The sequence below is a fragment of the Phodopus roborovskii genome, unplaced genomic scaffold (assembly GCF_943737965.1).
Source record: "Phodopus roborovskii unplaced genomic scaffold, PHOROB, whole genome shotgun sequence".
Classification (NCBI taxonomy): domain Eukaryota; kingdom Metazoa; phylum Chordata; class Mammalia; order Rodentia; family Cricetidae; genus Phodopus; species Phodopus roborovskii.
In genome coordinates, this window is record NW_026126480.1 from 50,247,901 (window position 1) to 50,275,241 (window position 27,341).

General features: G+C 49.7%; 1 protein-coding gene across 1 annotated transcript; it reads left to right on the top strand.

The window, feature by feature from the left end:
• Positions 1–10,672: 10,672 nt before the first annotated feature.
• Cd81 (CD81 molecule) lies at positions 10,673–26,231 on the top strand. The gene is made up of 8 exons (XM_051193452.1): positions 10,673–10,968; positions 20,620–20,734; positions 23,564–23,661; positions 24,292–24,366; positions 24,594–24,698; positions 24,976–25,077; positions 25,462–25,548; positions 25,631–26,231. The coding sequence occupies exons 1-8, from the start codon at positions 10,903–10,905 to the stop codon at positions 25,691–25,693; spliced, it is 711 nt and encodes a 236-aa protein (XP_051049409.1). The 5' UTR covers positions 10,673–10,902; the 3' UTR covers positions 25,694–26,231.
• Positions 26,232–27,341: the final 1,110 nt, after the last annotated feature.

The following is a 27,341-nucleotide window of genomic DNA, read 5'->3' on the forward strand; positions in this document are numbered from 1 at the left end:
TTGTTTGCAGACTCATGCTTGGCTAGCTTTCTTATATACCCCAGGGCCACCTGCCTAGGATGGCCTGCAGTAGGATGGGTCCTCCTTCATCAATTAACAATTGAGACAATCCTCAACAGACATGCCCACAGGCCAGTCTGATCTGAACAATCCTTCCTTGAGATGCCTTTCTCAGATGACTCCAGCCTATGTCAAGTTGACAGTTAAGGCTAACTGGGGATGGTGTCCATATAGGACTCTAGGATTCGGAACCCTTGGGAAGGACAGCCTAACCTCTATGTAATAAGCCCTAAGCATCAGGGCATAGTACCAAAGCCTGGGTCTCTGAGCTCAGGTAGGACCAACAAGAGAACTCAAATCAACCCCAAGGCACTCCCCACTCCCAGCTTCTACTCCTCCTTTCTCAGACCAGCCACCTGCTGTGAGGATCCACTTGAGCTGTGTTAAGACATATTTTATATCTTACACAGCCACAACTCATCTACCACAAAAGCTTCCTGTAGACAGACTGGAGTCCATGGTCTCATAGTCAGAAGTGTGCAGCCCAAACCACTGCCTAATCTTAGATCGCTTTCATACCCCAGGTACCATTAGCACTACTCTCTAAGCTCCAGGCAATGGTAAACCTCCCTTCCAGCACTATCATTCTACCACTATTAATCACCATACTCTCAGCACTTTTTAAATTTTAATTATTTTTTTATATTCCAATCCCAGTTCCCCCTCTCTCCTTCTGCTGTCCCCACCTTCCCCCAACCCAACCTCTCATTTGCTCCTCAAAGAGGATAAGGCCTCCCCTAGGAAGTCAACTAAGTCTGTCCCATCATCTTGTTGAGGCAGGACCAAGCTCCTCCTCCACCCTTTAGCACTTTTTTTTTTTTTTTTTTTTTTTTTTTTTGAGACAGGGTCTTTGTATGAGCCATGGGTATCCTGAAACTCTCTGTGTAGATAAGACTGGCCTGGAACTCACAGAGATCCACCTGTCTCTGCCTATCAAGTGCTGGGATCACAGGACTACACCACCACACCTGACCTTCCTCAGCACTTTAAAAGGAAGTATTGAATACATGATCTCTCACACTTGGCCTCTTTCATCAATTAAGACATTTAAGGGCTTTGCTTTTGTTTTGAGACAGGGTCTTACTTTATAGTCCTGGTTGGCCTGGAACTTTTGGAGACCCTCCTGCCTCTGTCTCCCAGGTTACAAGCATGTGTCACCATATCTGACTCATCAGAGCTTTCACATGTATCATGGCTTCCTGATACTTTGTGGTCTGGACAATGGCATGTTGATACATTTGTCACTTGATTGGTATTCTTGTTTCTGTGTGTGTGTGTGTGTGTGTGTGTGTGTGTGTGTGTGTGTGTGTGTGTGTAGATTTTTTTGGAGACAGGGTTCCTCTGTGAAGCCCTGGCTGTCCTGAAACTTAATCAGTAGACCACAATGGCCTTGAACTCAAGAGATCTTCCTGCCTCTGACTCCCTAGTGCTGGAATTAAAGGTGTGTACCACCTCACCTGGTATATTAGTTTATCTTTATGTGTGTATTAGGTTCTCTAAGAGAACAGAACTGATAGAATGAGTATCTATTAATATATGTTTAAAGAGAATTTATTAGAATGATTTAAAGGATGTGGTCCAAGTAGTCCAATAATAGCAGTCTCCTAGTGGAAAGGCCAAGAATCTGGTAGTTGTTCAGTCCACAAGACTGGCTGTCTCAGCAGTCCCAATCTGGTGCTGGAGTCCTGGAGGATTCCTAAAGAGATGCTGGTCTTTGCTGCATGCTGGAATCCTGAAAAAGTAGGTTCTAACACCAGCAAAGGAATGCCTCACCAACAAAACAGATGAACATGCCAGTGAGAGTAAGGGGAAACAGAAAAAGAAAAAGAAAAACACACACACACACACACACACACACACAAAAAAAAAAAAAAGTAAGTTTCCTTCTCCCATGTCCTTTTAAGAGAGCTGCTGAATGCCACCTGGGGGTGTGGCCCAGATTTAGAGTGGGTCTCCCCACCTCAAATGATCCAATCAAGTAAATCTTTCGCAGGGATGTTCAACTGCTTGCATTTCAGTTGATTCCAGGTGGAGTTAAAGCCAACATTAGTCATGTATGTGCATCATGTGTGTGCAGTAAAGAGTTCCCATAGAGGCCATAAGAGGGCATGAGAACTCTTGGAGCTGGAGCTACAGGCCATTGTAAGTCTCTGGCTGTGGTGCTGGGATCCAGACTCAGGCCCCCATGGCTGAGCAGCAAGCCCTCTTAACTGCTGAGCCACCTCACCAGCCCTGGCTCCACTTTTTGGCTATAACAAATGCTGCCACAAAAGTACATGGATCCACTTTTGTATGGGTGTGTTTTCATTGACCTGGGAAGTGCAAACATGTTTCTACATATGAGTAAATACATGGACCAAATTTCTTGGCTATCAATTCGATCAAGACAATTTCAGATTCATGGGGGGGGGGGTTCAGAGGGTTTTAAGACAATAGATACTTCCTTTCATGACAGTACAAAGATAGCTATTTGTTGTAACAACAGCCAGTTGTCACAGGTTACTTTTAAAAGTGAATCTTTCCCTTGAAAGTGTAGCATCTTCTGCTGTGGAACACTGATTGGCTGTTAGCCAGGCAAAAAGTATAGGCAGGTCAATCAGACTGAGGATGCTGGGGGAAAGAAGGGTGGATGGAGTTAGAGAGATGCCAACCAGTCACCACGGGAACAAGACATGCTATAGGATAGGTAAAGTCACAAGTCATGTGGCAAAACATAGATTAATAAAAATGGGTTTATTTAAATGTAAGAGCTAGTTAGTAATATGCCTGAGCCATTGACCAAGCATTTATAAATAATACTAAGTCTCTGTGTGGTTATTTAGAAGTGGCTCCCAGGGCAGAAAAGCTCTGCCTATGATCTTCCATTCCTATCACACATATACAGAATTACAGAGAATATGGTGACCACGGTTACTGGAAGTTCAGCCCATATTGTGGTCTCATTTACCATTTGGGTAGAGAAGTGAAACACTTTGGGTATCTGGGTGCTTGCATACCTAGAATGTATTACTGAATTTAGAGTCAATGCCTGCATATCCCAACAAACCCAAGTTAAGGGGCTAGAGATAAGGCTTAGTATTTAAGAGAGCTGTTGCTCTTTCAGACAACCTACGTTTGATTCTGAGCACCCTTGTTTAGCAAGATAAATAAATAACCCAGATACTGGGGTTCAAACTTCAAGCTGAAGATTAGAAAAGCAAAGTAACTGGTCACTAACTCTTACTCTACCTCAGACTGAAAGGTGATACCGGCTTCACCAAACCTCAGACTGTTGCCTCTCCTCAACAGGGCTGGAGAATTCTGAGACTTCAATGTCTTCAGGATTCTCAATGTGGCTGGAGAATGAATGCCTGATATTGACTGCTGAAGACCCAGATATTGCTGGGATTAAAGGCATGCTGAGATCATCTTTGTGTGAGCTCTTTCTCTTTAGGACTGGATCAATCTTGTGTAGATGTGGGTGGCCTTGGACTCACAGAGATCTTCCTCTTAATCCTGATTCCTAGCATTAAAGGTATGTACCACCACTGTCTGATCTGCATAGCTTGAGGCGGACTTTGCTTTCTGAATCCTCAGGGAAACTCTAATAAATTATAAATAACATCATCACACCCTTGTCAGACAGCACACAACAACCAGTAACTACAACCCCAGAGGCTCTAATACCTTCTACTGGCCTGCACAAGTGTGTGCAAATGTGTGCATGCACGAGCACATGTGCATGCACACACACACATTTACACATAAATAAAATGAAAACAAATCTTTTTTTTAAAAAAGAGACAATTTAATAAGCAGAAAGGGGAAGATTTATCCAACATGGTTACATTGGGGAAAGGGACAGAGAGATCCAGAGATGCCCTGCCCCAAGGTCCATCTTCAGGATCCTGATGTGATGTTAAGGTTAAGAGGACTCTGGTATGCATAGCTAGGCAGTCCTGATCAAGGTGTGGGCCCTTGGCCCACCATTGTCTCTTCTTCAGGAGACAAAACCCTCTTCTGATTGTTCTATCACTTCAACGTTTTCTTCTCCCAGCATACTTCGGGGGAAATTCTAATTTCTTTCGGTCCATTGTCTCAGTAATCTGATAGCCAAAGAGAGGAGCATGAATGTTCATTCCTGCCAAGGCATTCCATGGGCTAGTGTTTGGCTGAGTTCTGGTAGCATGACAGATTTACAAATATGGCTTTAATTTCCTTTTCCTCAACAGAAATCTCTTGCTAATACAATGCTTGGAATTCCCTTTTTAGTACAGATATTGTGTTAGTTACTTTTTTCATTGTTGTGGCAAAATACCTGTCAAGACCATCTGAAGGAAGGGGTTTATTTTGTTTGGCTCTTGGTTTGAGGATCATGGCAGGAAAGGCAAGAAGGCAGATGGCAGGTGAGGTATCCATTCACAGTCAGGAAGCAGAGAGATGAATGCTGGTGTTCAACTCCCTTTCTCTTTTTTTATACTAAGACCATGCAATGGTGCCTCTGTTTTTTTCTTTTGCTGCTTGTGTGTTTGGTCATAGAAAGGAAATTGGTATTTAACACCTTCTCCTCCTTCTCCTCTTCAATAGAATTTCATCCTGGCTGTCATAGAAGTTGCTCTATAAACCAGAGATCCGCTTGCCTCTGCCTCCTAAGTGCTGACATTAAAGATGTGCACCACCACTGCCCAACTTAAAAGTTATTTTTATTTAATTAATTTTTAATTATTTTATGTGTATAGGTGCTTTGCCTCCATGCATGTCTATACATTATATGCATGCCCAATGTCAATGGAAGCCACATGAGGGCCTCAAATCCCCTGGAGTTGGAGTTACAGGTAGCTGTGAGCTACCACATGGGTACTGGGAACTGAACCCAGGTCTCTCTGAAGAGCAGTCAGTGCTCTTAACCACTGAGTCATCTTTCTAGCCCCTAGGTCTCTTTTGATCATAATGTTGGCATGTATGATATTTGATAGATTTGCCATGGTTTTTCTGTGTACAATGATGGCTATACCAGAGCCATATGCTACAAAGATTCTTTTCCCCATTGAATTGTGTTGCCCTCTGGTTTAAAACCAAAGACCTATTTTTAAAATTTTAATTCTGTTTATTCCACTGATCTCCATTGCTGTGTTGGTAAATTTTTTGTTTTGTTTTGTTTTGTTTTTGTTAACCTGATACAAGCTAGAGTCACATGGGAAGATGGAACCTCAACTGAGAAAATGCCTTCATTTAACTGGCCTGTAGGTAAGTCTGTGGAACATTCTCTTTATTAATGTGGATAGGAGAGGGCCCAGATAATGGATGGTGCCACTCCTGAGCAAGTGGTACTTGGTTGTATAAAAAACAAACTAAGCAAGCCATGAGGAGCAAGTCAGTAAGCAACATTTCTCCATGGCCTCTGCTTCAGTTCCTGTCTTGGCTTCCCTCAATGACGGACTATGATTGGGATGCTTAAACCAAATAAAATTATCCTCCCTATAGTGGACAATTTTATGTCAAGTTGACACAAGCAAAAGTCATTTGAGAGAGGGGAACCTCAGTTAAGAAAATGCCTCTTTAAGATCAGGCTGTTAGGTGAGCCTGTAAGGTAGTTTCTTAATTAGTGATTGATGTGGAAGGGCTGGGGCCATCCCTGGGCTGGAGGTCCTGGATTTTGTAAGGAAGCAGGCTGAGAGAGCCACGAAATGCAAGCTCCTGCCTCCAGGCCTCTGTACTGTTTTGAGTTTCTGTTCTAACTTCCTTTGATGATTAACAGTTACATGGAAGTATAAGCCAAATAAACCCCTTTCTCCCCAAGTTGCTTGGGTCATGATATTTCATCACAGCAATAGTAACCCTAAGACACTCCCCAGGTTGTGTTTGGTCTTGGTATTATCACAACAATAAGAAGCAGACTAAGATAGGTGTACTTACACTGTTTCTCTGTCTCCCCACTTTTGGAGACAAGGTCTCATGTAGCCCAGGCTGACTTTGAACTCCTGACTCTCCTGTCTTCACCCTTTAAATGCTAGGAGTACAGCCATGTTCTACCATACCTGACTTTAGAACTATGCTCTCCTGACTACTATAGTTTTATAGTGTGAATCAAGAAGTGTAAATCCTCCAACTTTGTTCTTTTTCAAAATTGTTTTGGCTATTGGGAGCCCTTTGCCTTTCCCTGTGAATTTAGGATCAGAAGCTGGTAAGATGGTTCAGTAGATAAAGGTACTTGCTGCCAAGCTTAATGACTTAAGTTCAATCCATAGGACACACATGTTGGAAGGAGAGAGCCCAGTTGTCCTTTGACCTCCACACACATGCTATAGCATGTATGTATGCACATGCACACACAGTAGACAATGTAATTTTTTTTAATTTTAAAAGGAAAAAAGCCTTGAATTTAGAATCAGTATGTAAAAAGCCATACAAATTCTTTAGTGTTACTACCTGAATGATAATTTTGTCTTTAACCAGTGAAAGTCAGATCCCCTCCCACATGGTTAGATCCCCTAGTTCCTTCCAAGTCTACAAATCTCACACATGTCCCTTAGTGACTCCATCCCTTGATGTGTTGCTCTTTCTGTTGCTATTCTAAACGAGATGGGCTATTCTTTCTGCTGCTATTCCAAATGAGATGGTCATTTAGACCCCATTTTGGATTGTTCACTACTAGTCTATAGAAATATGTTTGTCTTTTGCATATTGATGTAGTATCTGCCACAGTGTTGTTAAACATGTTTACTCATCCAAGTGTTAATTTTCTTGTTGCTGTGCCTAAAATATCTGACCAAGTGACTTAAGGGAGAAAAGATTCTTTCAGGCTCACAGCTCAAGGGTGTATTCCACAATGACAGGGAGGATGTGGGCTCAGGGATTTGAGGCAACTGACCATATTATACCAACGATCAGGAAGCAAGGAGGTGAACACTGGTGCTCAGCACACTTTCTGCTTGGACGCACTCTAGGATCCCAGCCCATGGATGGTACCACTCACATTTAGGGTGGGTCTTCCCTCTTCAAGTCAACCCAGTCTAGAAACTCATGCACAGAGATGCCTATAGGTATGTCTCATAGGCGACTTTAAACATTTATGAGCACACTGTCCTTTTCCATGGTATTATGTCCATTTTCCATCTTGCTGAATCATTCTGCCTAGGACCCTGGGGAGAAATGCTGAGACTGTCTTGTTTGTTTCATTTTGTCTTGTCTCTGACCTTTCTGGGTGAGGAGTCTCCAGTCTTCCTCGGGAGGACATAGGCTCAGGACTTTTATACTCGAGTCCTTCCTCGGGTCTAGAGGACAGATCCCTTTCTATTCCCCGTGAACGAGGTTATTCTGTCGGGAGAGTGTAGGGCTTCATTTCCTGTCTCTATGGTGATGCTCACAAGACTTCTGCCTGGCACTGCTCTGGTTGTTTTTGGATGCTGAACTCTTTCAGTACACAGCTGTCTTGCTCCCTGACCTGCATATGAATCTCCAGCAAGCAGAAGTGACAGTGGCCAACCTCCTCACTTGAGCAAGCTCTGCATCAACAGTCCATTTGGGCAGTCTTCATGAATTTTAGGAAACTGAGAGTGGCTCTGCAACAACCTCCCCCCACCTCCTGCCAAACACACACAGCAGGAGTCCTCTGGAGTGAGTCACAAGACCCTGGGACTGAGCCAAACAGGACTTGACCTTGAGTTTCCCACAGGCCAGGCCCTGCTCCAAGTGACAAGGACATTTTGCCCTTACCCACCCAGAGATACTCCGAACATCTGTCACACTTGGGGAAACTGAGAAGCCAGTACAAAGTCACACTCACCATAGAATTTTAAGCAAGTCCTGGCTATGAAGGCCTGCTTGCTCTTCCTATCATCCCACACCTGGTGGACAGGGGAAAGCAGGAAGGAACCTCCCATTCCAGGCTTAGGCATCCTCCCTCACTCCCTAACACCACTCATCTGTCTTCATCACTGTTGTCTTAAAGCTAAGAAAACAGATATTGTCAGATAATCACAGAGGCCCTTCTCTGATACACTCTCTGGGTACCTATCTGAGACGTCCTACCAAGCTGGCCCCTTGGTCTCCCAATGTCCTCATAGCCAAGCTGGCAGGATGTTAGGCAGGGCAATTGAACATGGGGCTCACAGGTGCAGGTCCCCATATACTCTTTCAATTAGTCCTCTCAAGTCTCCTGGAGCCTACCCCATCCCCATCAATTGGAACAGAACAAGCCTAAGTCTGTCTTCCACCTACCCCAGACCTGCCTGTCTTTCTCCTACCTACATCTGCTCCTGGGCCCAAGAGAGCTTCCTTTCTGTACCTTGCCCTTGAATGGTTCTCTCAGCCCTCAAGACTTCAGGTGTGAGAGTCTGGACCCATCTTAGCTCCTCTAAGACTCACAGTGCAGGTCAACTACTAATTGTGTGACACTTTCCTGGTGAGACACCATACAAATATTCATTCACTCCAGATAGGGAACTGATAGAAGACCAAGGAAAAATTCCACCAAAGTCCAACTTGGTAAACCAATCAGTTGATGGAACTACTTACAAGAGTTTGGATGAGGGGTTACTTACAGGATCAGAGACAACTCAAAGGTAGCCGTATCACCAAAACTCCCAGCATGGGTGATGACCCACAAAAGCTGGAATTCTGGAGCTCTGGTACCTCAACAGATCAGAGCACCTGCTCTCTTGTAAGTTTCAGGGACTTCTGAGACTTGTTAGTTGTTCATTTCCCAGTCTTAGTACCTTCCCTCCAGAATGGAATGTTTTAATTTGGAGGAAATTGTTCCACAAAAACCTCACCACCATGATTGATCAAGCATCCTGAAACTCTCTTCTTGGCATTGATGTGACCAGCGTCTAAAGGCCCTGGTCGTGGCTCCTAAACTGCCCATAGCCAGCACTTGGAGCAGTTCCTGGCACACAATGGAACCCACTAAAAACCTAATGTATCACACAGTACATAGACAAAACAGCTACCCTGCATGACCTTCAATATTCATCCCCCACTTTGGGCACGAGGTGTCCCCATCACTGGAGTTAGTGGAGATCTGATGAGAGAGCAGGTGCCCATCTCTGCACATGCAAGGACTGTTCTTTCCTCCTTTAAACAGAAAGAATCCTCAGAGACTCCCTGATGGGGACTTAAAATACTTTTATTGTGACATCACTTCAGCACTGGTGACTCGAGTTACTTTTATTGTGACAAAACTTCAGCCTCCAGTTACTATTAAGGTAGGCATAATCCTTTACTGTAGCAGCTATACTAGACTGCTTCAAAGCCAAAACAAATGCACAAATTAACCCTCAAGAAACCTACTAGCCTAGAAGAGTAGATGATTACAGAAGAGTAGCTCCACCCAGGAAGCTACTGGCCAGCCATCAGGTGTTCATGTAAATCATACACAATTCTAATTTTAGTTCTTTAGACTACTGGGCATGGTGGCCCACACCTATAATCATAGCACCTGGGAAGCAGAGTCAGGCAGAGCTCTGGGAGTTCCCAGAAAGCCAGGACTACTTAGCAAGAACCTGTCTCAAAATGAATATACATATTCCGTTGTAAACAAACTTCCACTGCCCTGTAGCTAGAGGGGTGCCAGGGGTGAGCCCCATTGGGAACATGTCCTTAACTGCTCAAAGCTTAAAAAGTTGGGTCTTGGGAACTGGCCCTTTCATAGTCCCCAGTGAGTCCCTACTGATAAAACTGCCAGGTTGTCCTCCAGTTTGGGGGGGGGGGGATGCCAAAAAGTTATTCCAGAGCAACTTTTTGGCACTGGAATATATGGTGACAGCAGCCATTCCTCACCTGGGAAGGGAGCCCTCCCCAATCTTTCCTCACTTCCTAACTTTGGGGGAGCCATCCAGAGGATGGATTCTTGGAAGGCACAGCCAGGATAGATAGCATGGATACAGTGTTTGAAGGTGCCCTTGAGGGTGCTCCAGCCACAAGATTGGCTAGGGACACTGGGTACACTAGTGACCTTCCTAAAGGCAATTTCCAGAACTACAGCCAGAGATTCTAACTGTGGGACATGGGGTTAGCTAGGCGACATAGAATTCCATTCTAGTCCTTCAGACCTATCCAAATTGCTGCCTAAGAGATATAGACACAAAGCACACTAACTTTTAAGACCCTTTCCTGTCCTGACATCTCCACTGGGGTTCCAGAACTACAGCCAGGGATTCTATCTGTGGGACATGGGGTTAGCCAGGCGACATAGAATTCCATTCTAGACCTTCAGACCTATCCAAATTGCTGCCTAAGAGATATAGACACAAAGCACACTAACTTTTAAGACCCTTTCCTGTCCTGACACCTCCACTGGGGAGGTGTCCAAGGCGCCCGAGTAAGGGAGGAAGTACGTCGGGGTTCTTTGTGGGGGGAGTATTTTGTGGCCAGTCCTCCGCAGAGACTCAGCAGTCTGTCCTGGGGAGTTGGGAGCCCTCAGGAAGCTTGGAGACATCCTGAGCACACACAGAGCAAGGAGACCGTGAGAACCATCTGTACTGAGTTCCCGAACGGTTACTCTGGGACTGAGGTGGCAGCACCCAAGCACCCCTTGTCCAGACACCCCCGCAGGCGGGAGGCGGGGCCTGGGGCGGAGCGTCCTCGGGGCGGGGCCTCAGAGGGGCGGGACCTAGCGGTCTATAAAGAGTGCGGAGCTCGGCGCGCGCCCGGTCCAAGCGAGCGCGTCCCTGCTTCTGAGCGGTAGCGACTCTCGCGCTCCCTGCTAGGCCTCCAGCCCTTCTCTACCCCGCATCTCGCTCTCGACATCCCAGTTCCCCGGCCCGCCAGCGCCCCCGGCCACCTGCCAACCCCGGACCCAGTCCTGCGTCCTCAGACCGCCCGCTCCAGGACCAGCCCAAGCTCCGCAGGCCGCGCGCCGCCATGGGGGTGGAGGGCTGCACCAAATGCATCAAATACCTGCTCTTCGTTTTCAATTTCGTCTTCTGGGTGAGCAGCCACTGGGAACTGGGGACGGGGCGAACCCTCGGCGGCCAGTACGCTAGGCCCAACAGAGAGGGCGCAGCGCGGCCGTGAAGTTGCGGCGCCACCTGTGGGCTCCGTGCGCCGGCCGGGGGCCTGGCGCCCCTCGCCAACGGGGTTGGGGCCAAGAGCTGAGCTTCCGGGCCTCTCTGTTCGAGGGTCTTCTGAGGTCGGGAAATCAGGGAATCGCTGGCCTGTTGCCTGGGGACCGGTGCAAGGGTCTGCGGGCTAGAGCTACGTAACCCGGAGTCCTGTGGAAGGGGTATAAGCACCCCGTGAACGCCGTTTAGGGGACCATACTGCAACGCGAGCACTGAGGGGGCTTGAGAAGGGCGGGATCTTGGCGCCCCGCCCCCATGAGCTCATCGTAGCCACCGCCCCTAGATGGGCGGCCGCGAAGTGGTGGGGGCACACTCGGTACTTGCCACCCCACTGTTACTCCACCCTTACTTACCCTCCGGCTTGGTTACTTACCCTCCAGCTTGGTATTGCCACCCTGAGAAGCTCGAGCTTCGGGCCTAGAGAAGAACAGGGTGGCCCTCGTGCTGCTGCGCAGCATGCCCCAGTTCCTGCCCATCCCCAGCTGCCCCTCCTCCTTCTCTGTCGTCTCCCGCACAGATTACAGCCCTGGCCTGGCTCTGAGGTTCTGTGGAGGCTTTTGAGAGGAAGCGGGTGTGCAGTTCGTAGTTGGAGCAGGTCAGGGTAGTGTAAAGATATGGGGTGTGTAAAAACCGGGGGACTTGAGGTCTTTCGGCTATATAGGGTCTGAGATGGGTTCTCTACTTTGAAAAGAGGTGCACACCAATTTGGTCATCTTGGAATGTAGACTTGGGAATAGAGAGGATCTCCAGGGATCCCTTGGTCCCTACTGTCTTCACCCCTGAGGAGTGAGCATAGGTAGTGTGTACTTGTTTCCATTTCCTGACTGGGTTGAGAATGAAGAGTGGTAGACTCTAAGGGACCTGCCTACAGGGACTTGAGTGGGCAGTGCTGGCCACTCCTCTGGACAGTGCTGCCACCCTTACCACTGCAGTGCACAGACTACTCTTCCCTCCATCCTCATTCTTCCCATGAAGAAATGAGGTTAAGAGGAAACAGTCTTGTCTCTAAAGTTGAAGCTGGGAGGGCGAACTTGTCAGATGGACTCGTGTGTGTGTGTGTGTGTGTGTGTGTGTGTGTGTGTGTGTGTGTGTGTGTGTGTGTAGGACAGGGGATACCTGTTTTTTGTTTGTTCTGCTTTTTGTTTTTTATCTTGGTCTGCTGAAGATTCATGGGTGGGTCAGGGCAGGGAAGGGGGCAGAAGATGTTGGGGGTGGGTGGAGCCTGGACTGAACTCAGCTGGGATTTTGCTGTATGGCCTGCTGAGGAGACCCTGGTTGTCAGTTACAATGACCCCCAGGGAACAGCACAGAGGATGGTGTTAAGCTTGCTCTGTCTGGGCATGCCCTGGGGTCTTGGCAGGGTAGCTATATTGATCAGTGTTTGTCTTCTCTGAGCCACGCAAAGAGTTAAATGCACACTCAGGAAGTCCCTCTGCTGGCCCTTGAGCCCCTATGTGGGCTCTCAAGAACCTGCAGGGTATTTCTTTTTTGCCCCCCCCCCACCTCATCAAGCTGGTAGTCCCTCAGACTCCCTGGAGAGCTGGGGCTGGGTGAGGCTGATTGTTTCCCAGGCAGCTGGGGTGGAGTCCCAACACATCCCTGGGGGTATTCTCTATTAAGTCTCCAGGAAACTGTTCTGAAGCCTCTCCCTGCTCCTAGGGGCCTTTTACTGACAGTGAAAACCATATCCTTTCACAATCCCATGGACCTCTCCTCCCCACCCATGTTGGTCCCCACAGTGGGCAGGGATATGGAGCAGAGCCAGGCCACAACTGTGAACACCACACTAGCAGTGGGGCTTCCTCTGTGCCCTGTGTGGCAGGGCTTGTCCTATAACTGATAGTTTCCTGATGCCATGAAGTTGAGCATTTGAGGAACCCCCACCCCATTGCTCTGGTCCTCAGCTTCCACTTCCTCCCTCTAAAGTGGGAGTTCTTGGGGTCTCTGTCTCCTGGGATTGTGGGCAGACTAGCTAATGCAATCCAGAGCCGAGCAAGGGGCTTGGCATAAAGAAGACTCAGGAAATGGATGCTGGGCACAGTGTCCAACAGGGAGTTGGGCCAAGGAGAGATGAGTAATGGTATAAGAAGTGTCTGGGGAGGGGGCTGAGAGGTCCTGCGGGCCCATGATGGGTATGGAGGCTAAGAGCTCTAGAAATGAGATTTGGTTGACAGTAAATGTCTCGATGGGCACTTTTAAAAATTTCCAGGGTAGAGATTAAAGTGGTTTTTCTGTGGGAGGGGACATCCCAGGCACCCTAGTCTATATACTCATGCTCTCATGCCCAGAAGTCCTCCTTGGGCTGATACCCACATTTGACCTATCTTGTTCAGAGACTACTTTGGGATCAACAGAGTTTTGGACTTCCAAGATACATGGGACAAGACAAACATGAAAGATGAGCAGTGAGCAGATTCAGCAGAGACCTTGTAAGATGCTCCTAGAAGCAGGGTGGATATCAATCCTCTGAGACAGGTCTGGGGTTAGAAAGGCCCATATCCTGACTCCTGCGGGCAGCAGGGCAGGAAAGCAGGGAATGGTGTCCCTGTTTATCACCCTGCCAGCTGTGTCCTGAAGTGGGCCTGTAGGAGCTTCATATGGTGATGTCTCCATAGGTATAGTTGGGTAAGGGGAGAAGGCTGCCATTGGTCCTCACTGGAATGGGAGTTATGTTCCATGCCCGGAACTGGCTGCTCCTCCAACTGAAGGTTGTTGGTGTCCCCCTTCCAGTGGCTCAGGCAGCCAGACCCACCACAAAAGGCTGATTACAGCCTTCTAACTGGTATTTAATTCTCCAGACTGCACATGACTGTCTGTCACATAGCAGTCTGCTGCTGTCTTCCTTCCTGCAGAGGGACTGCAATCCCTGTGGGCTCCGGGTGGAATGAAGACTTCCTGTGGCTAATTTTTTTCACCAGCAGGAGAGCAGACTTCCCCTTCTTCCCCCAGGCTGTCAGCTTGCCCACCTTTGGAAAAGACAATCAGTGGGCTGGGCTGCCTGAGAAGGGGAAGTCTGTGGTTGCTCTCTGGGCTGGCTTCAGAGAAGGATGTCTGCACAGTGGAGGGTACAGAGCTGGAGTAAAGAAGTGGGGAGCCCTTTGGCAGCCTCTGCTCTGGTTCCCATACACTGCCACCTCATAATAAGAGCCCTTGCCCTGTTCTTTCTGGCTTTCTCCCTGCACTTCCCTCCTAGTTTAGTCTTGCTTCCTCAAGTGGAATTTCTGTGCTGCTCCAGGAGGCGCACCAATAGCTGCCAACCTTGATTCCAGCACCCACAGTCCCGCCAAGGGGAGGAACCTCAGTCATAAAAATCAATAGGCTTAGAGTCCAGGTACCCCAGGGAGATAGTAGGCAGTCATGCTTGTGCACAGGCCTGGCTTTTGGAGGGGGTAGGGCAGGACAGAGTTGTGGAGAAGTCCAGGTACCAGTGGCTCTGGCCCTGACACCAGGGAACCAGATAGGACATTCAGTGAGGCTCTATAGGTACCCATTTGTTCCTAGGACTCCTGCTAGAGAACCAGATGTCCTGAGAACTGGCCTTTGGTGGCCTTCAACTGTTCAGTAGGAAGTACTGTGTCCTGGCATGCCAGTAGCCTTCCAGGAACCCCTTAACTGTGACCCTGCTAGTACCTCCCCTATAATATATGCACACATGTGCTTAATACATGAACACACATGCAGGCACATATGCACAGAGAGAGGGAGAGAGAAAGAGAGAGAGAACACTTCTGGACCCAATCTAAGCTACTCTGTATGGCCAGCTATAGGGCATAGGCTATGTCATTCAAAACCATTTGGGATCCTCTGGGTGGGCCTTAACTTTTGGTGAATTGTTCTCAAGGAATTGGCCAGTGATAAGCTGGTGGTGGGCATTCTGAGCTGGCTGCCAAAGTAACTACAAGGGATGTTGGAAGGGGCCACCTGCATTCCCCTATGTGAAGTCTGGGGAGGACTGCAGGGCTAGGAGTACAGGAAGATGTGTTAGAACCTGAGTGCCCAGGATTTTATAGCCGTGAGGCACCCTAAGTTCATACTCCAGACCAAGAGCCTGGGAGCCAGGCACTTTGGGCAGAAGATGCTGGACAATAGCCCCTCTCCCCAGTTTCCTGTGCTTCCTTTGTGCTATCTCACCGATTACTCCACACTTTATGTCACCTTGGGTCACCAACACTTTGTCTGAGTGGGCCTGTGGCCAGGCATCAATGTAGGCTCTGTACTGCACCTTAGCAGTAAGGTCCCAGTGGTATTTAAAGGTGTCTGGTGTGGCAGGTGCAGGAATGAGGAAGCCCAGGCCAACTGTCCTCCTGAAATACCATCCCTGAACTCTGCAGTGGGACCCAGTGTTGCAAGGGCTTATGGTGCATAGCAAGTACATACTGTAGCTGCCACCCAACCATTATTATTTATTCACCCCCTCCCAACTTTTCTGGGGGCATGGCATGGCATGGCCTTAGCCCCTGGGAACAGTCTTCTCCTGTACTCTAGAGACCATGATAACAGTTCATCCAAAGCAGCACTCTGCTGGATGCTATCAGACCCTTCAAGTGATAAGGGGACCGAGATTTCCAAGCAACTAGCTGCCATATGAGGAAGTAGTGGTGTGGGATAGAACCGTATTCCATTCTGCCACCATGTTTCATAGTCAAAGAGGGCTGTAAGACTACGCCAGCCTCACAGCCTTGCCCTAGGACATGGTTGAAACAGAGGACCATTCCTGGCCTGAAGCAGATGGAAACTTTTTGGTGCTGCTGGTGGCAACAACAGAGCTACATAAAACTCTTCTACTCATTCTTCAGCCCCCTGCCTCCCTTTGTCCTTCCAGGTGGGTACCAGGCCCACCTGAGCTTTCTCTGCAGCTAAACAGCCTGGCCTCCCTGCAGCCTCTGCTGTTGTCATCTCTGGCAGACCATTGTGTGGGGTGGGTGGGGAAGGCCGTGTACCCTGGACCTGAAAGGGGCAGAGCTGGGGTGGCCTGGCCTAATTTCCTGTACCTCAAGACAAGTGTATCCTCCCATGGCCCTTTACGCCCCACCCCTCCCCAGCCCGTCAGTTGGGCCCCAGAGCTAGGCTTTTGCTTTGCCACCTATTTTTAGATGTTAGGACAGTGGCTTCCTGAGGTGGGGGGCCTTGTGAAAGGAACCATGCTTCCTGGCCAAGGCAAGGATTCCTGCCCCTCTCTCCCTTCCTTCCTGAGCTTCCTCTGGTGAACTGCAAGTCTGTACCTCCTAGGAAGGCCTGAGCAGGATCCTAGATCTCTCAAGGGAATCTGACCTTGTCCCCATCCTCCAGGCCCTATCCCCCTGTGGTGCCTGAGCATATGAGGTCAACCTGTGGGGGCCCAGGTTGGAAGGGCAGCACCTAAGTCACCTCCCTCCATCAACCTCTTCTCCTCACATGGGCCCCAGCTCCTAAAAATAGCCAGCCTGGGCCTCTTTACTGTGACTTACCCCAGTTGCCCAGAAAAGCCTTCTTCCCCCACTGCCTTTGTCTTCACATTCTCTGCTGTCACCAGGGAGGTTCTCAGACCCTTAGCACCTTCCAGTTGCTTAGGTGGGCAGGCACTCTGGTGCAGCTTCCATTGTGCACTGTGTATCTAGGAGGCCTTGAGCAAGCCCCAGCCTTTTCTGCCTCCACCTTTGACTTCTCCTGAGGCACAAAGGGTCACTTAAAGGAACAAGTTGATGCTACAGTCAGCCTTCTGGAGCATGTGGGGTATGTGGGGTGACCATTCAGACCTACAAAACTGGTGACAGGAGCTCTATTTTCTTCCTAGAGGAGTGCATATTTGTAGCAATAGGAAAGCTCCAGAGAAGCCCCTGTCTGAGGTTTGGCCAAGGGCTGACAATGGGCAGCTAGCACAGAGTAGAATGCTGCCCCAGGCTTGTTCCCTTTCAGTCACTTCTGGGAAACTGCAAGACCAGCTGGGCAGGGACCCAGTGTGCTTGGCAGCTCGTCATCTTGTTAAAGTTTAAGTCTGTTATGTGTTAGTCCACAAGAAGGAGGAAGCAACATAATCCTGTAGAGAGTCATGAATGCATCCTTCTGTGCTGTGGAAGGAGCTCCGGGAACCTGCACATGCCACCTGGGTGCTGCCCATCCCCACTTCTGAGCAGAAGCTCTCTTAGGCTGTAGAAGCAGGTGGTGGACCCACCTGGAGAAGAGAAGCCTTGGTCAGAGGTGTCAGGCTCCTGAGTAGATGCATGAAGAAATCCCGGATTCTACTGTTGGTAAGATTATTATGGATCACCTCCTCAGCTCTGTGAGGAGCTAAATACAGTGACATCATATGTTGCAGCCTGTGTATATTACTCCACCTATTTACAAATGAAGATGAGGATGGAGGAGGTTGAGATGGGCCTGAGGTGCCCCCAGCTCAGATATGACACAGCTAGAGGCTCGGGCCATCCTTGTTTCCATTGACACTGGATTGGTATTTTTTTTTTTTTAATGGGTGTGAATGTTGCCCAGTTTTTGCAGATCATTCTAAACCTATAGTTCTGTAGGCAAGATGTGTGGATGTCTGATTGCTGCTAATCACTGGGATACCTCACAGGCCTAGGTAATGTATTTTAGCACAGCCTCTGATCCAGGGACTATACTGAAGCAGTGACTGACATCTAACAATCGACATTTGTACCCCATGAAACTGTGCATGTGCTCCAGAGCATCCTGGGGCCCTTTGTGGACCCTTCTACCCCTTTTCATCCCTGAACTTCTGCTAGGTTATCACTGGACAATCTTGAACGGACTTTGAACTCTACCTTAATGTGAACATAGTCAAAAGGCACAATCTGCTTCGCCCTCTATACACCCCTTTCAGCATAATTGAACTGTCCTCCATGCTATCTTGTGGATCTATGTCTTTTCCCTGGAAGTCCTTCCATGCAATGGACTCAGGCCATGTCCATTCATCGGTCAGGAGCCATATGGAATGCTCTAGGTTGGACTGTAACAGGGAAGGTCTGGTGAATGTGCACACACTAGTGTAAAGCCTGAGGTGCTAGGCTGGCTGGTGAGTAGGAGGCACCAGCTAACTCTCTCAAAAACTTTGTAAATGACAAGCTTTGTGACAGTGCAACAGCAACAGCACCACCCTTCACCCCACCCTGCCACACCTGGTGGCAGTTTGGGATTAGTGGATTGATAACCACCCTGTGGCTTTTTGGTGCCTCATGATGTTAGGGTGATAGCCTCACTATGTACTTGGGTCCCCTATCTCTGTAGGTATATCTTGTGAAACATGGGTGGTTAGCCATCTTACCATGGAGTCTTGGAAGTCCCTTGTCTGTTTTGATCATGTAAGATAGTTACATTTTGAAACTGAGGTCCCTTTCCAGCCTCTTACTACTTGAAGCCCACCCCTGTCCCACCTTCCTGGGCCCCTTAATTTTCCCAGTGCTTCCTATACCTCCCCCTAGGATTGAGGGTGGAAGATCACTTTGCTGGGGGGGAGCCAGACCAGTGCCTGGCACTCCTTCCTTTCCCCTCTCCCACTCAGGTCTAATGCCTCTGAGACAATGGGGTAAATGGCCAAGTCCCCTGTTTCCTTCTGCCTCATCTACCCCCAACCTCCTACCCCAGTTTGGCCTCTTTTCTGATTGGATGAAAGTTACAGATTTTGTTGGGAGAGGGGGGCAGACCTTTCAGTTAACATGAAGGACTAAAGCCCAGAGACTTTTCGAGAGTTAGCTTCCTGACCCCACCACTTTCATAAAACCTGGCTCTAAGTGGTGGCTTGATGAGATATTTACATCAGCAGGCTTTGAGGCTAGGCTGAATATCATCCCTCACCCACTTCTGCCCCCAGCTCACAGGGAATATTCTCTACCAGTAGAGAAGTCTGAGTCGGGCATGGTTACATACTCATCTTTTTGACAGGTAAGCACACAGCCTGAGGAGGGCAGGGTGACCCACTAGCTGCCCCTCAACTTCCATAACTTTCAGGGGTTTGTCACCATGGGGTCTTTACCACAGAGGGAAGCATGAGGAGCAGGATGCCACCTAGTCCTGTCCTGGAACATCCCTGGACCAGTTCCCAAACAAAATATATGACGTTTCAAAGCTGCCAAGGAAGCCAGCTTACCAGGGCAACTCAGGCTGGTTACCTCCTCCTCTCAAGCCAGTTCAGGTGGAGTGCTACCTTTTGGAGCCAGCCTCCTGTCAGGCCCTGTTCACCTGCCTTTGCTGCCCAGGCTGAAGGCTAGCTTTTTTAGGGTGTATAGGCATAGAGCTGTCCCTATAAGAACCTAGAAGCTCAGTGGGTCCCCAGCATCACTAAGACCTTGCAAATGAGGTCACCCTCAGGGTCCTGGCCTTCATGCCGTTTGGGGGTTGGGCAACAGGTGCACAGTGTGGCTTTGACTGCTGTACCACAGGCCCTGTTCTCTCAGTCTCTGGCAGAGGTTGAGGGTTCAACTACTTGATCAGAGTGTGAAAATTAAATTAAAACTTATAGAAGCTAAGAAACCACAGGGCCCATGGGGTGGAGCTTGAAAGTGATGGTGCTCTGCAGAAAATGTCCTCCATTCCTCTCTGATGGTTAGGCAGAGGACAAGATTGTAGGGTAGAAGGAGGTAGATGGGTCCCATAGGTCCTCTTTCCAGAACCAGTCTGCTTGGGAATTCTGGGGAGCTTTCTTGAGCTTGTGTTCTGGCCTGGATCCCCAGAGCAGGAAGTGGGCCACCTGGTGCTTTTTTTTTTTAATCAGAACCATGTTTTGGTTTCCGTTTCCTGTCTGTGCTGGGCAAAGCCATTGACCCCTGCAAGAAGAGGATGCCTAGAAATGGGGAAGAGACTGCTTCTCCCTTGGTCTGCCCTGAGGGCCACCTCCTGCCTCCAGGCCCTGTGGGGCCTGGTGACATCACATTGTCACCCTTCTCCTCCTGGAAGAGAGAACTTAGTGTCCCTACCACATGGATCCCAGTACCCCTGCCCGTGGCAGTCCCTAAACAATCTCAGGACTGTTGGGACAGAGTACCAGAGGAGAGCCCATCAGCATCCAGAATGGCTAGGGCTCACTGTGGCTTCTGGCCACACTTCTCAAATAAAAATATTGCATGGTTGGTAAATCTGGAGCTTGAGATCAATAGAGAAAGAAAATATTCTTTGGAGATAAGGTCTCATATAGCCCAGGTTCATCTCAAACTCAACATGATCTTAAATTCCTGATCCTCCTGCCTCCATCTCTCAAGTGGTGCTGGGGATAGAACCCAGGGTTCCCTACATGCTAAAGCACTCTTATCAACTGAGCCACATTTCATCCCAAACCTTGTATGTGTCATGCAGTATTGGGGGTACACTTGAACTCTGTTCTATAATCACAGCTCAGAATTGCTGGTGGGATCCAGGGCCCCCACTGGATGGTGACTAAGACTGTGGACAGACCTGTGGTCCTGGTTGGGGACTGCCCCCACAAATTAAAATGATGGCCCTACATGATAACTGTATTAGGGTTCTGTCGCCCCACGGTGCTCTGTCCTCTGTGTGATGTTGTTCCTGATTTTTTTTTTTTCCCTAGCTGGCTGGAGGTGTGATCCTAGGTGTGGCTCTGTGGTTGCGCCATGACCCACAGACCACCAGCCTGCTCTATCTGGAACTGGGAGACAGACCAGCACCCAGCACCTTCTATGTGGGTGAGTAACAAGGAGACAGAGTCTAGTGGTAAGCTAAGAACAATCAGGGAGGGCTTCCAGGATGGGGCTGAGGGTCTGTCTGGTGGGTGGGGCACTAGAACTGGCAGTGGCCTAGGCTTCATATGTGCTAGGCAGGGAGGCTGCCCACACGAGGGGCTTTTAAGACAGAGTTGATTTGGGTACGGTGCTGGTAGGAACCACACAGATCCGAGACTAGGTTAGGCAGGAGGCAAGCAGCTGTGTGGGGCAGGAGCCTTGTGAGACCTTGCTTATTTTAACATAGGCATTTCTGATGGACCTCCCTGAGTTGGGTGGGGCTGGATGCCTGGGCTAGCAACAGCTGAGGCCTCAGGAGTCCTGAGTTGGGGAGGGCTTGAGACTGGGCAGTCAGTAGATGACTCAGATGCTCCTCCCAACCTCCCCCCCCCCAGCACACAGGCCAGACTACTATACCTGCCTTATTAGGGTGCCTGTGGGGGAATGAGCACCCTCCCTCCAAGCAGGGAAAGCAGAAAGAGGGCTGCTGTGCTGTGCTGTGCTGTGCTGTGCTGTGCTTAGGGAGGCAACTCTTCTCCTTTCTCCCTGGAAGGGGAACTTGGGACCCTGGGAACTCAAGACAAATTTTGAGATGTTTCTGTCCTTTCAAAGCTCCTAGTTCTCTTATCAGGAGTCTAAGGTAGATCCTTCCTCTTGTGTAGACCCTAGAGTGGGCTTGGGAGACATGCTTGATGGCTCTGATCACCCAATGGTTGGCTGTTTTTCCTTCTCCCCTGTAGCCTCTCCACAGCCTTCCCGCAGGGTTGGGGTCCAGGCAATGTGGGCAGGGTTAGAACCTGGTCTCATTTGAGGAAAGCCATTAGAAACAGCAGTTTTCAAGTCTGGGTATGAGTGGGGAATGTCCCACACTAGCTATTCCTCCTTGGAAGAAAGAGGATGCCCACCAGCACTTATGGAAACTGAGCCTGTTGTGTCACAGCTGGTGTGGGCATCTTCACAAGGGAGATCTGGGCATCAGAGACAGGAGGAGTGCTGGCCCATGAGGGACTCTTTCCTGCCCCTGGGCCTTCTGCAAGTTGAATGCTGAGGCTATACCAAAGCTCCCACTTTGCACTGGTAATTCAGGAGAGGCTGGGTACAATGCAGAGCCCAGATAGGGTGCCTAGGAAGCAAATAGGTCTCTGTGTTCAAGTGTACATCAGGGTCCAGCTCCAGAACTGCTCAGCCGCCTGCTTCTCTGTGGTCATGGCCTCATGAGCACTGAGGAAATAGCCTCAGGCACTGGAGTGTAGCAGATTGGGCCCTAGACAGCAAGGCCCATAGCCTGTGTGGACAAGGGCTATCCTGGCTACCATCTCTCTTGCCCATTTTCTGGAGCTCACTGCTGAACTGAGCCCTGCTGGGAGCTGATGTGGCACTGACAAAGGCACTTTGTCTAGTGCTTGGGAGAGTTGGTTCAGAGGCTTGCCTAGCTATTGGCCTGGGGGTGGATACCCAGGACTCCCGGTGCTGGGTGAGTGTGAAGGCAAGGGCAGGCTAGACACCTATTCTCAGGCACACTGGTGTATAACTACTCACCTAACTCTAAGGGGAGGAACCTGTGGGTGGGGTGGCTGGACGGCACACAGAAGGATAGGGGCAGCCTAAGCAGAGCACCAACACCTGCCACACATTGTCTGGGCTGTGTGTAAACGGGGGGAGCACTTCAGACAACACCCTAGGACCTTAAGATGGGGCATGTGCTGGACCTACAGGGTCTGTAGGCAATCCAGGAACAGTGCCTATGTGTTAGGTACCCTGTGTGCATCTGCTGCTGAGCCTAAGGTAGTGACAGAGCCTACTTCATCTTGAGGTTTCAGGGCCTGAGGACTGGGGTCTGATTAAAGTTGCTCTACCTGTCTGGAGGAAAAGGGAAAGCCAGTTTTCTAGGCAGCGCTGGTGGGAGGCTTTCCTTGGACCAGATGTGTTTAGTGAGGTCAAAGGAAGCCAGGCCCACGATCTGGCCTGTTTCTAATCCTGGCCATGGCGCCTTTGTCCCTGGGCTGGCCAAGCAGGGGACAATGGGCCTGGCTTTGTGCAAGGAAGCTTGGACTGCCCGGCAGTGTTGCTGTGGAGACTGGGGGATGGGCTGCATCTCCTGAGGGACCAAGAGCTGGAGGGCTCTTCAGAGACACAGTGGTCTTTCCCAGGGCCTGAGGGGTACTGTGGGCACTGAAACAGGGATATGGCCCAGCTGGTGCCTTCATGGGTCACAGTGCTCCCCTGTTTATTCACGGCTCCCCCGTTTACACACAGCCCAGACAATGTGTGGCAGGTGTTGGTGCTCTGCTTAGGCTGCCCCTATCCTTCTGTGTGCCGTCCAGCCACCCCACCCACAGGTTCCTCCCCTTAGAGTTAGGTGAGCAGTTATACACCAGTGTGCCTGAGAATAGGTGTCTAGAGTTGGCTACTGGCATAGCCTGCCCTTGCCTTCACACTGGGAGTGTCCTGGGCATCCACCCCCAGGCCAATAGTTGATACCCAACCTGCTTTCCCACTTCATGCACTGAGATGAGTAGTTCATCTTAGCCCTCTACAGTGAGTGCTGAGGGTTCCTATCCTCAGGGGCAGGTAGTGGAGGACTGGCTACAGGACAGAGCATGTCTGTGAAGTGTCTCTGGGCACTGAATTGCTGTTTTGTCCTCTGGTGGCAGTGGCAGCTCCTCCAGCGGGACACTGATGTACAAAGTTCATATTGCCAAACTCTGCCTATTGTGGGCGTGAGTGCCCCAGACACTCCTGCCTCAGGCAGTGATGCATGCAGCTGGCTCATTGAGTTCTTCCCCTCCCCAGGCATCTACATTCTCATTGCTGTGGGAGCTGTGATGATGTTTGTGGGTTTCCTGGGGTGCTATGGAGCCATCCAAGAGTCCCAGTGCCTGCTGGGGACGGTAAGTAGGAAGGGTTACAGGGCAGGGGAATAGGGTTTCTGGCAACATCTATCTTTCCCAAGGTTTTGCTTTTTCTGTTTGCTTGAATCCATTAAGTCTGACTATGAAGACTCATATTGACAGAGGGAGTTTCTCTTTAGAAACGCATAAACTCCAGAGGGGCGACTTTCCCCTAAAGCCAGCCTTAGTGCTCCTGGCCACAGAAACTACTGGTAGAGCTGAATCTCAGTTATGTCCTCTAGAGCCTGGCCAACCAGTCTAGGAAACTGAAGCACATTTCACATTTTAAACTTCCCATGGATGTAGGATAAAGGGGATGAGGAAACTAAGGTCAAGGTTGGGGCAGGGGCATATTGCTGCATGTGCCTCCTTGAAGGCTGTGGACACTTGGATTTGTCAACTGCCTCTCCTGCACAAGCAGGGAGCAGGATAAGGCTGTAAGAACTTGGTCATCTTGGTGTGGAGCTGCATCAGACTCCATCTTTCATGGTTCTGTATGGCTCATTCTTAATCAGGACATGGTTGGTGGATATGGCAACCCTTTGGCACATAGTTGTTGGTCATGTGGGCACCTATAGAGGGTCAGTCTTGGGCTTGCTGGTCAAGGCTCTGCCTTCTTCTCTCCCCTAGTTCTTCACCTGCCTTGTGATTCTGTTTGCCTGTGAGGTGGCTGCTGGTATCTGGGGCTTCGTAAACAAAGACCAGGTGAGCCTAGGTTCACTGGGGAGGGAGAGAGGCTCTTTGCCTGGGCAACAGGTGTGGACTTCTCTGAACATATGGGTTGTAGGGTGCTTTTTGGATTTCTGGTATTTGCTGGTAGAAGGGTCTTGGGAGCTCAGTAAAAGAGATGGCATCAGGTTGAACACATCAGGGGAAGCTGAGTGCTCTTGATGGTAGTCCCTATGCTGCAAGTGACTGCGATTCTCCCCCAGATCGCCAAGGATGTGAAGCAGTTCTATGACCAGGCCCTTCAACAAGCTGTGGTGGATGACGATGCCAACAATGCCAAGGCTGTGGTGAAGACCTTCCATGAGACGGTACAGCTAGGCTGGAGCAGGGAGGGCAGGTTGTGGGAGTCCTAGTGTGTGTGATCTTTGGGGAATGGGTCCTGTCTATTCCTAGACATCAACAACAGACAGGACAGGGCCTGGCTAAGGGTCTCTCTGATTTAGGAATGTAATGGGCCTCATTTGCCCAGGGGTTTGGAGGAACAGGTATATTTGGGGGGGGGGGAGTGATGGTGTGCTGTGTGCCTGACCTTGCCCTTGTCTCCTGAGGCTCCTAAGCTGACAGTGATGCTCTTGGTCTCTGTAGCTCAACTGCTGTGGCTCCAATGCACTGACAACACTGACCACCTCTGTGCTAAAGAATAGCCTGTGTCCCTCAGGCACCAACATATTCAACTCCTTGATGAAGGTGACATGGAATGGGGGTGGCATCATATCCTGGGTGGTAGATAGGGTGAATGTGGCCCACTAAGAAGATCAGAACTTCAAGCAGGACCTCAGAAAGGCTCATAGAATATCTCAGGTAGTGGGGTGCTGGCTCCTGGCAGCCTGTATTAGCCTCTGTAGTATCCTAAGAAACTGCTCTCGAGTGGTCCCTTACATATACTGGTAGCCCTGGGGTATTAGTGAGGTCAGAAACACTACCCTGTAATAAAGAAGGCCAGCAGCTCCATGTGTTTTAAGTTTATTTTTGGATGGAAGATAAGCTGTGGGGCATAAGCCCCCACCACTGAGTAGGGTAGTGGCTTTGACTTAGCCAGTAACTGCTGCCACCCTCTGGCCATCCCTGCAGGAGGACTGCCATCAGAAAATCGATGAACTCTTTTCTGGGAAGCTGTACCTCATCGGTATTGCGGCCATCGTGGTAGCTGTCATCATGGTGAGCACAGGGCCTCTGTTTGGTGGGTGGGTGCCACCCCTTCCAAGATCCTAGGTGCTGACAGTGCCCCTCCCTCCTGCAGATCTTCGAGATGATTCTGAGCATGGTGCTGTGCTGTGGCATCCGGAACAGCTCCGTGTACTGAGGCCCTGCACTTTGTACTACAGGGACCCTGCAGTGCCCTGCCCCTGAGTGACCAGAAGCCACTTTGGGGGCCATGGCCTGTGTATATATTTCTGTATTACTCTGCTACACTTAGCCTTTTTACTTTGAGGGGTTTTTGTTCTGAACTTTTCCTATTATCTTTTGGGGGCTTACATCACACATAGGTGGCAAGTGTGAGGATTTAGGGGTGGAGCTGGCCATGGCTTGCAGGGCCCTGTGCTTCTGGAACCCCTGGGGAGCTCTGCGTGCTGAGCCAAACCTCCTCCACAACTGCTTGCCCAGAGGCTATCTAGCTATGTAGCTGAGCTAGAGAGCCATGTCCACCTACTCTGCCCACTGTGGGTCATATCGATCACATCTTTTTAATCCTTGTCCCTTTCCTGCCCCCATTTCAAGAGCTGGGTTTGTAAGCACTCTTATGCCTTCAATGCACCTGTTCTTTCTAACGTGTCACCTTCAACTGTAATTACATCTTGAAACAGTCATTTAATAAAGGAGGAGAAAATCAGGCATGCTAATCAGACTGTCAGACATCTTCCTGTGCCAGTCGTGTCAGAGACCGGACTGAACTCTGAACTTCGCCAGGCACAGGGTGAACAGGTCCAAGAGAGGCTGTGGAACACAGTGGGTGGGAAGGATAGGGACCCTGGGAGCACTCCATATGAGAGTACTCCCTCGTTTCTACCTCCCTGTACTGGGAGCCCAAGGCTGACCTTTATTCCAGCCTTGACCTCATTTCCACTCATCTGTTGGACATGCCAAATCACACTGAGACCGGTAGGAGAGGCCACACAGCAGGAAAATTAAGCACAGAGTGCTGGGGATAAGCAACAAAAAGCACCCCTACACACACCTCCCACGCCACCCCACTTTTGCAAGACAACACAGTAAAGGTTAGACCACTGCCCCATCCCAAGTATCTAGGTGCTTAGAAATGTTCTACAGAGCTGGTGGCTCTGGCCTGTATCTCAAGGAGTGATAGGCAAGATGGCAGCCCCACTGAACGCCTTGTGAACTGAGGGTCAGGCCAAGCAACCTCTTGGGACACCAGCAACTATCACCACTGCTGTCTTTTCCTTTGACTCCTGTCTGCACCCCTCCCCCAGGCTGCTGGCATATTTAATTGGTCTCTAGAGGAGAAAGCCTGGCTAAGATTCAGATCCCAGCTCATAGCAGCCTCCCAGTAGGGCTGATTTGTCGGTGAACCCCAAGTCCTAGGGCGTTCTAGTCTCAACTGTCCTCCACCCCCCTGCAGCCTGTTCCCTGCTTGGGTTGGCTGCTAGTCTGAAGGACTTTCTACTCTTACGTTGTGAAGCCCGTGGGACCCTGGCCAAGGCTGTTGAGAAAACAACAGCACAGCTTCAGTAACATACGGAGGAGGGAGCACGCAGCAGTCCAGTGGATTCTCAGACTAGAGGGGAATTGTGTGTGGCCTTAAATAGTGGGGTTGGTGTCCAAGCACGGATAGGCCTCGAATCTCTGCTGCCTCAAACAACTTATCAAACCCTCCAGAGCCCACCACATCTCTAGATGCCAAGAGCCAACTAGGACCTAAGTCCCGCCTAGCTTCGGAAAACCAAAAGTACACTTTTGGCCAGGAAACTGGTTGACGCCCGTAGTGCGTAGTG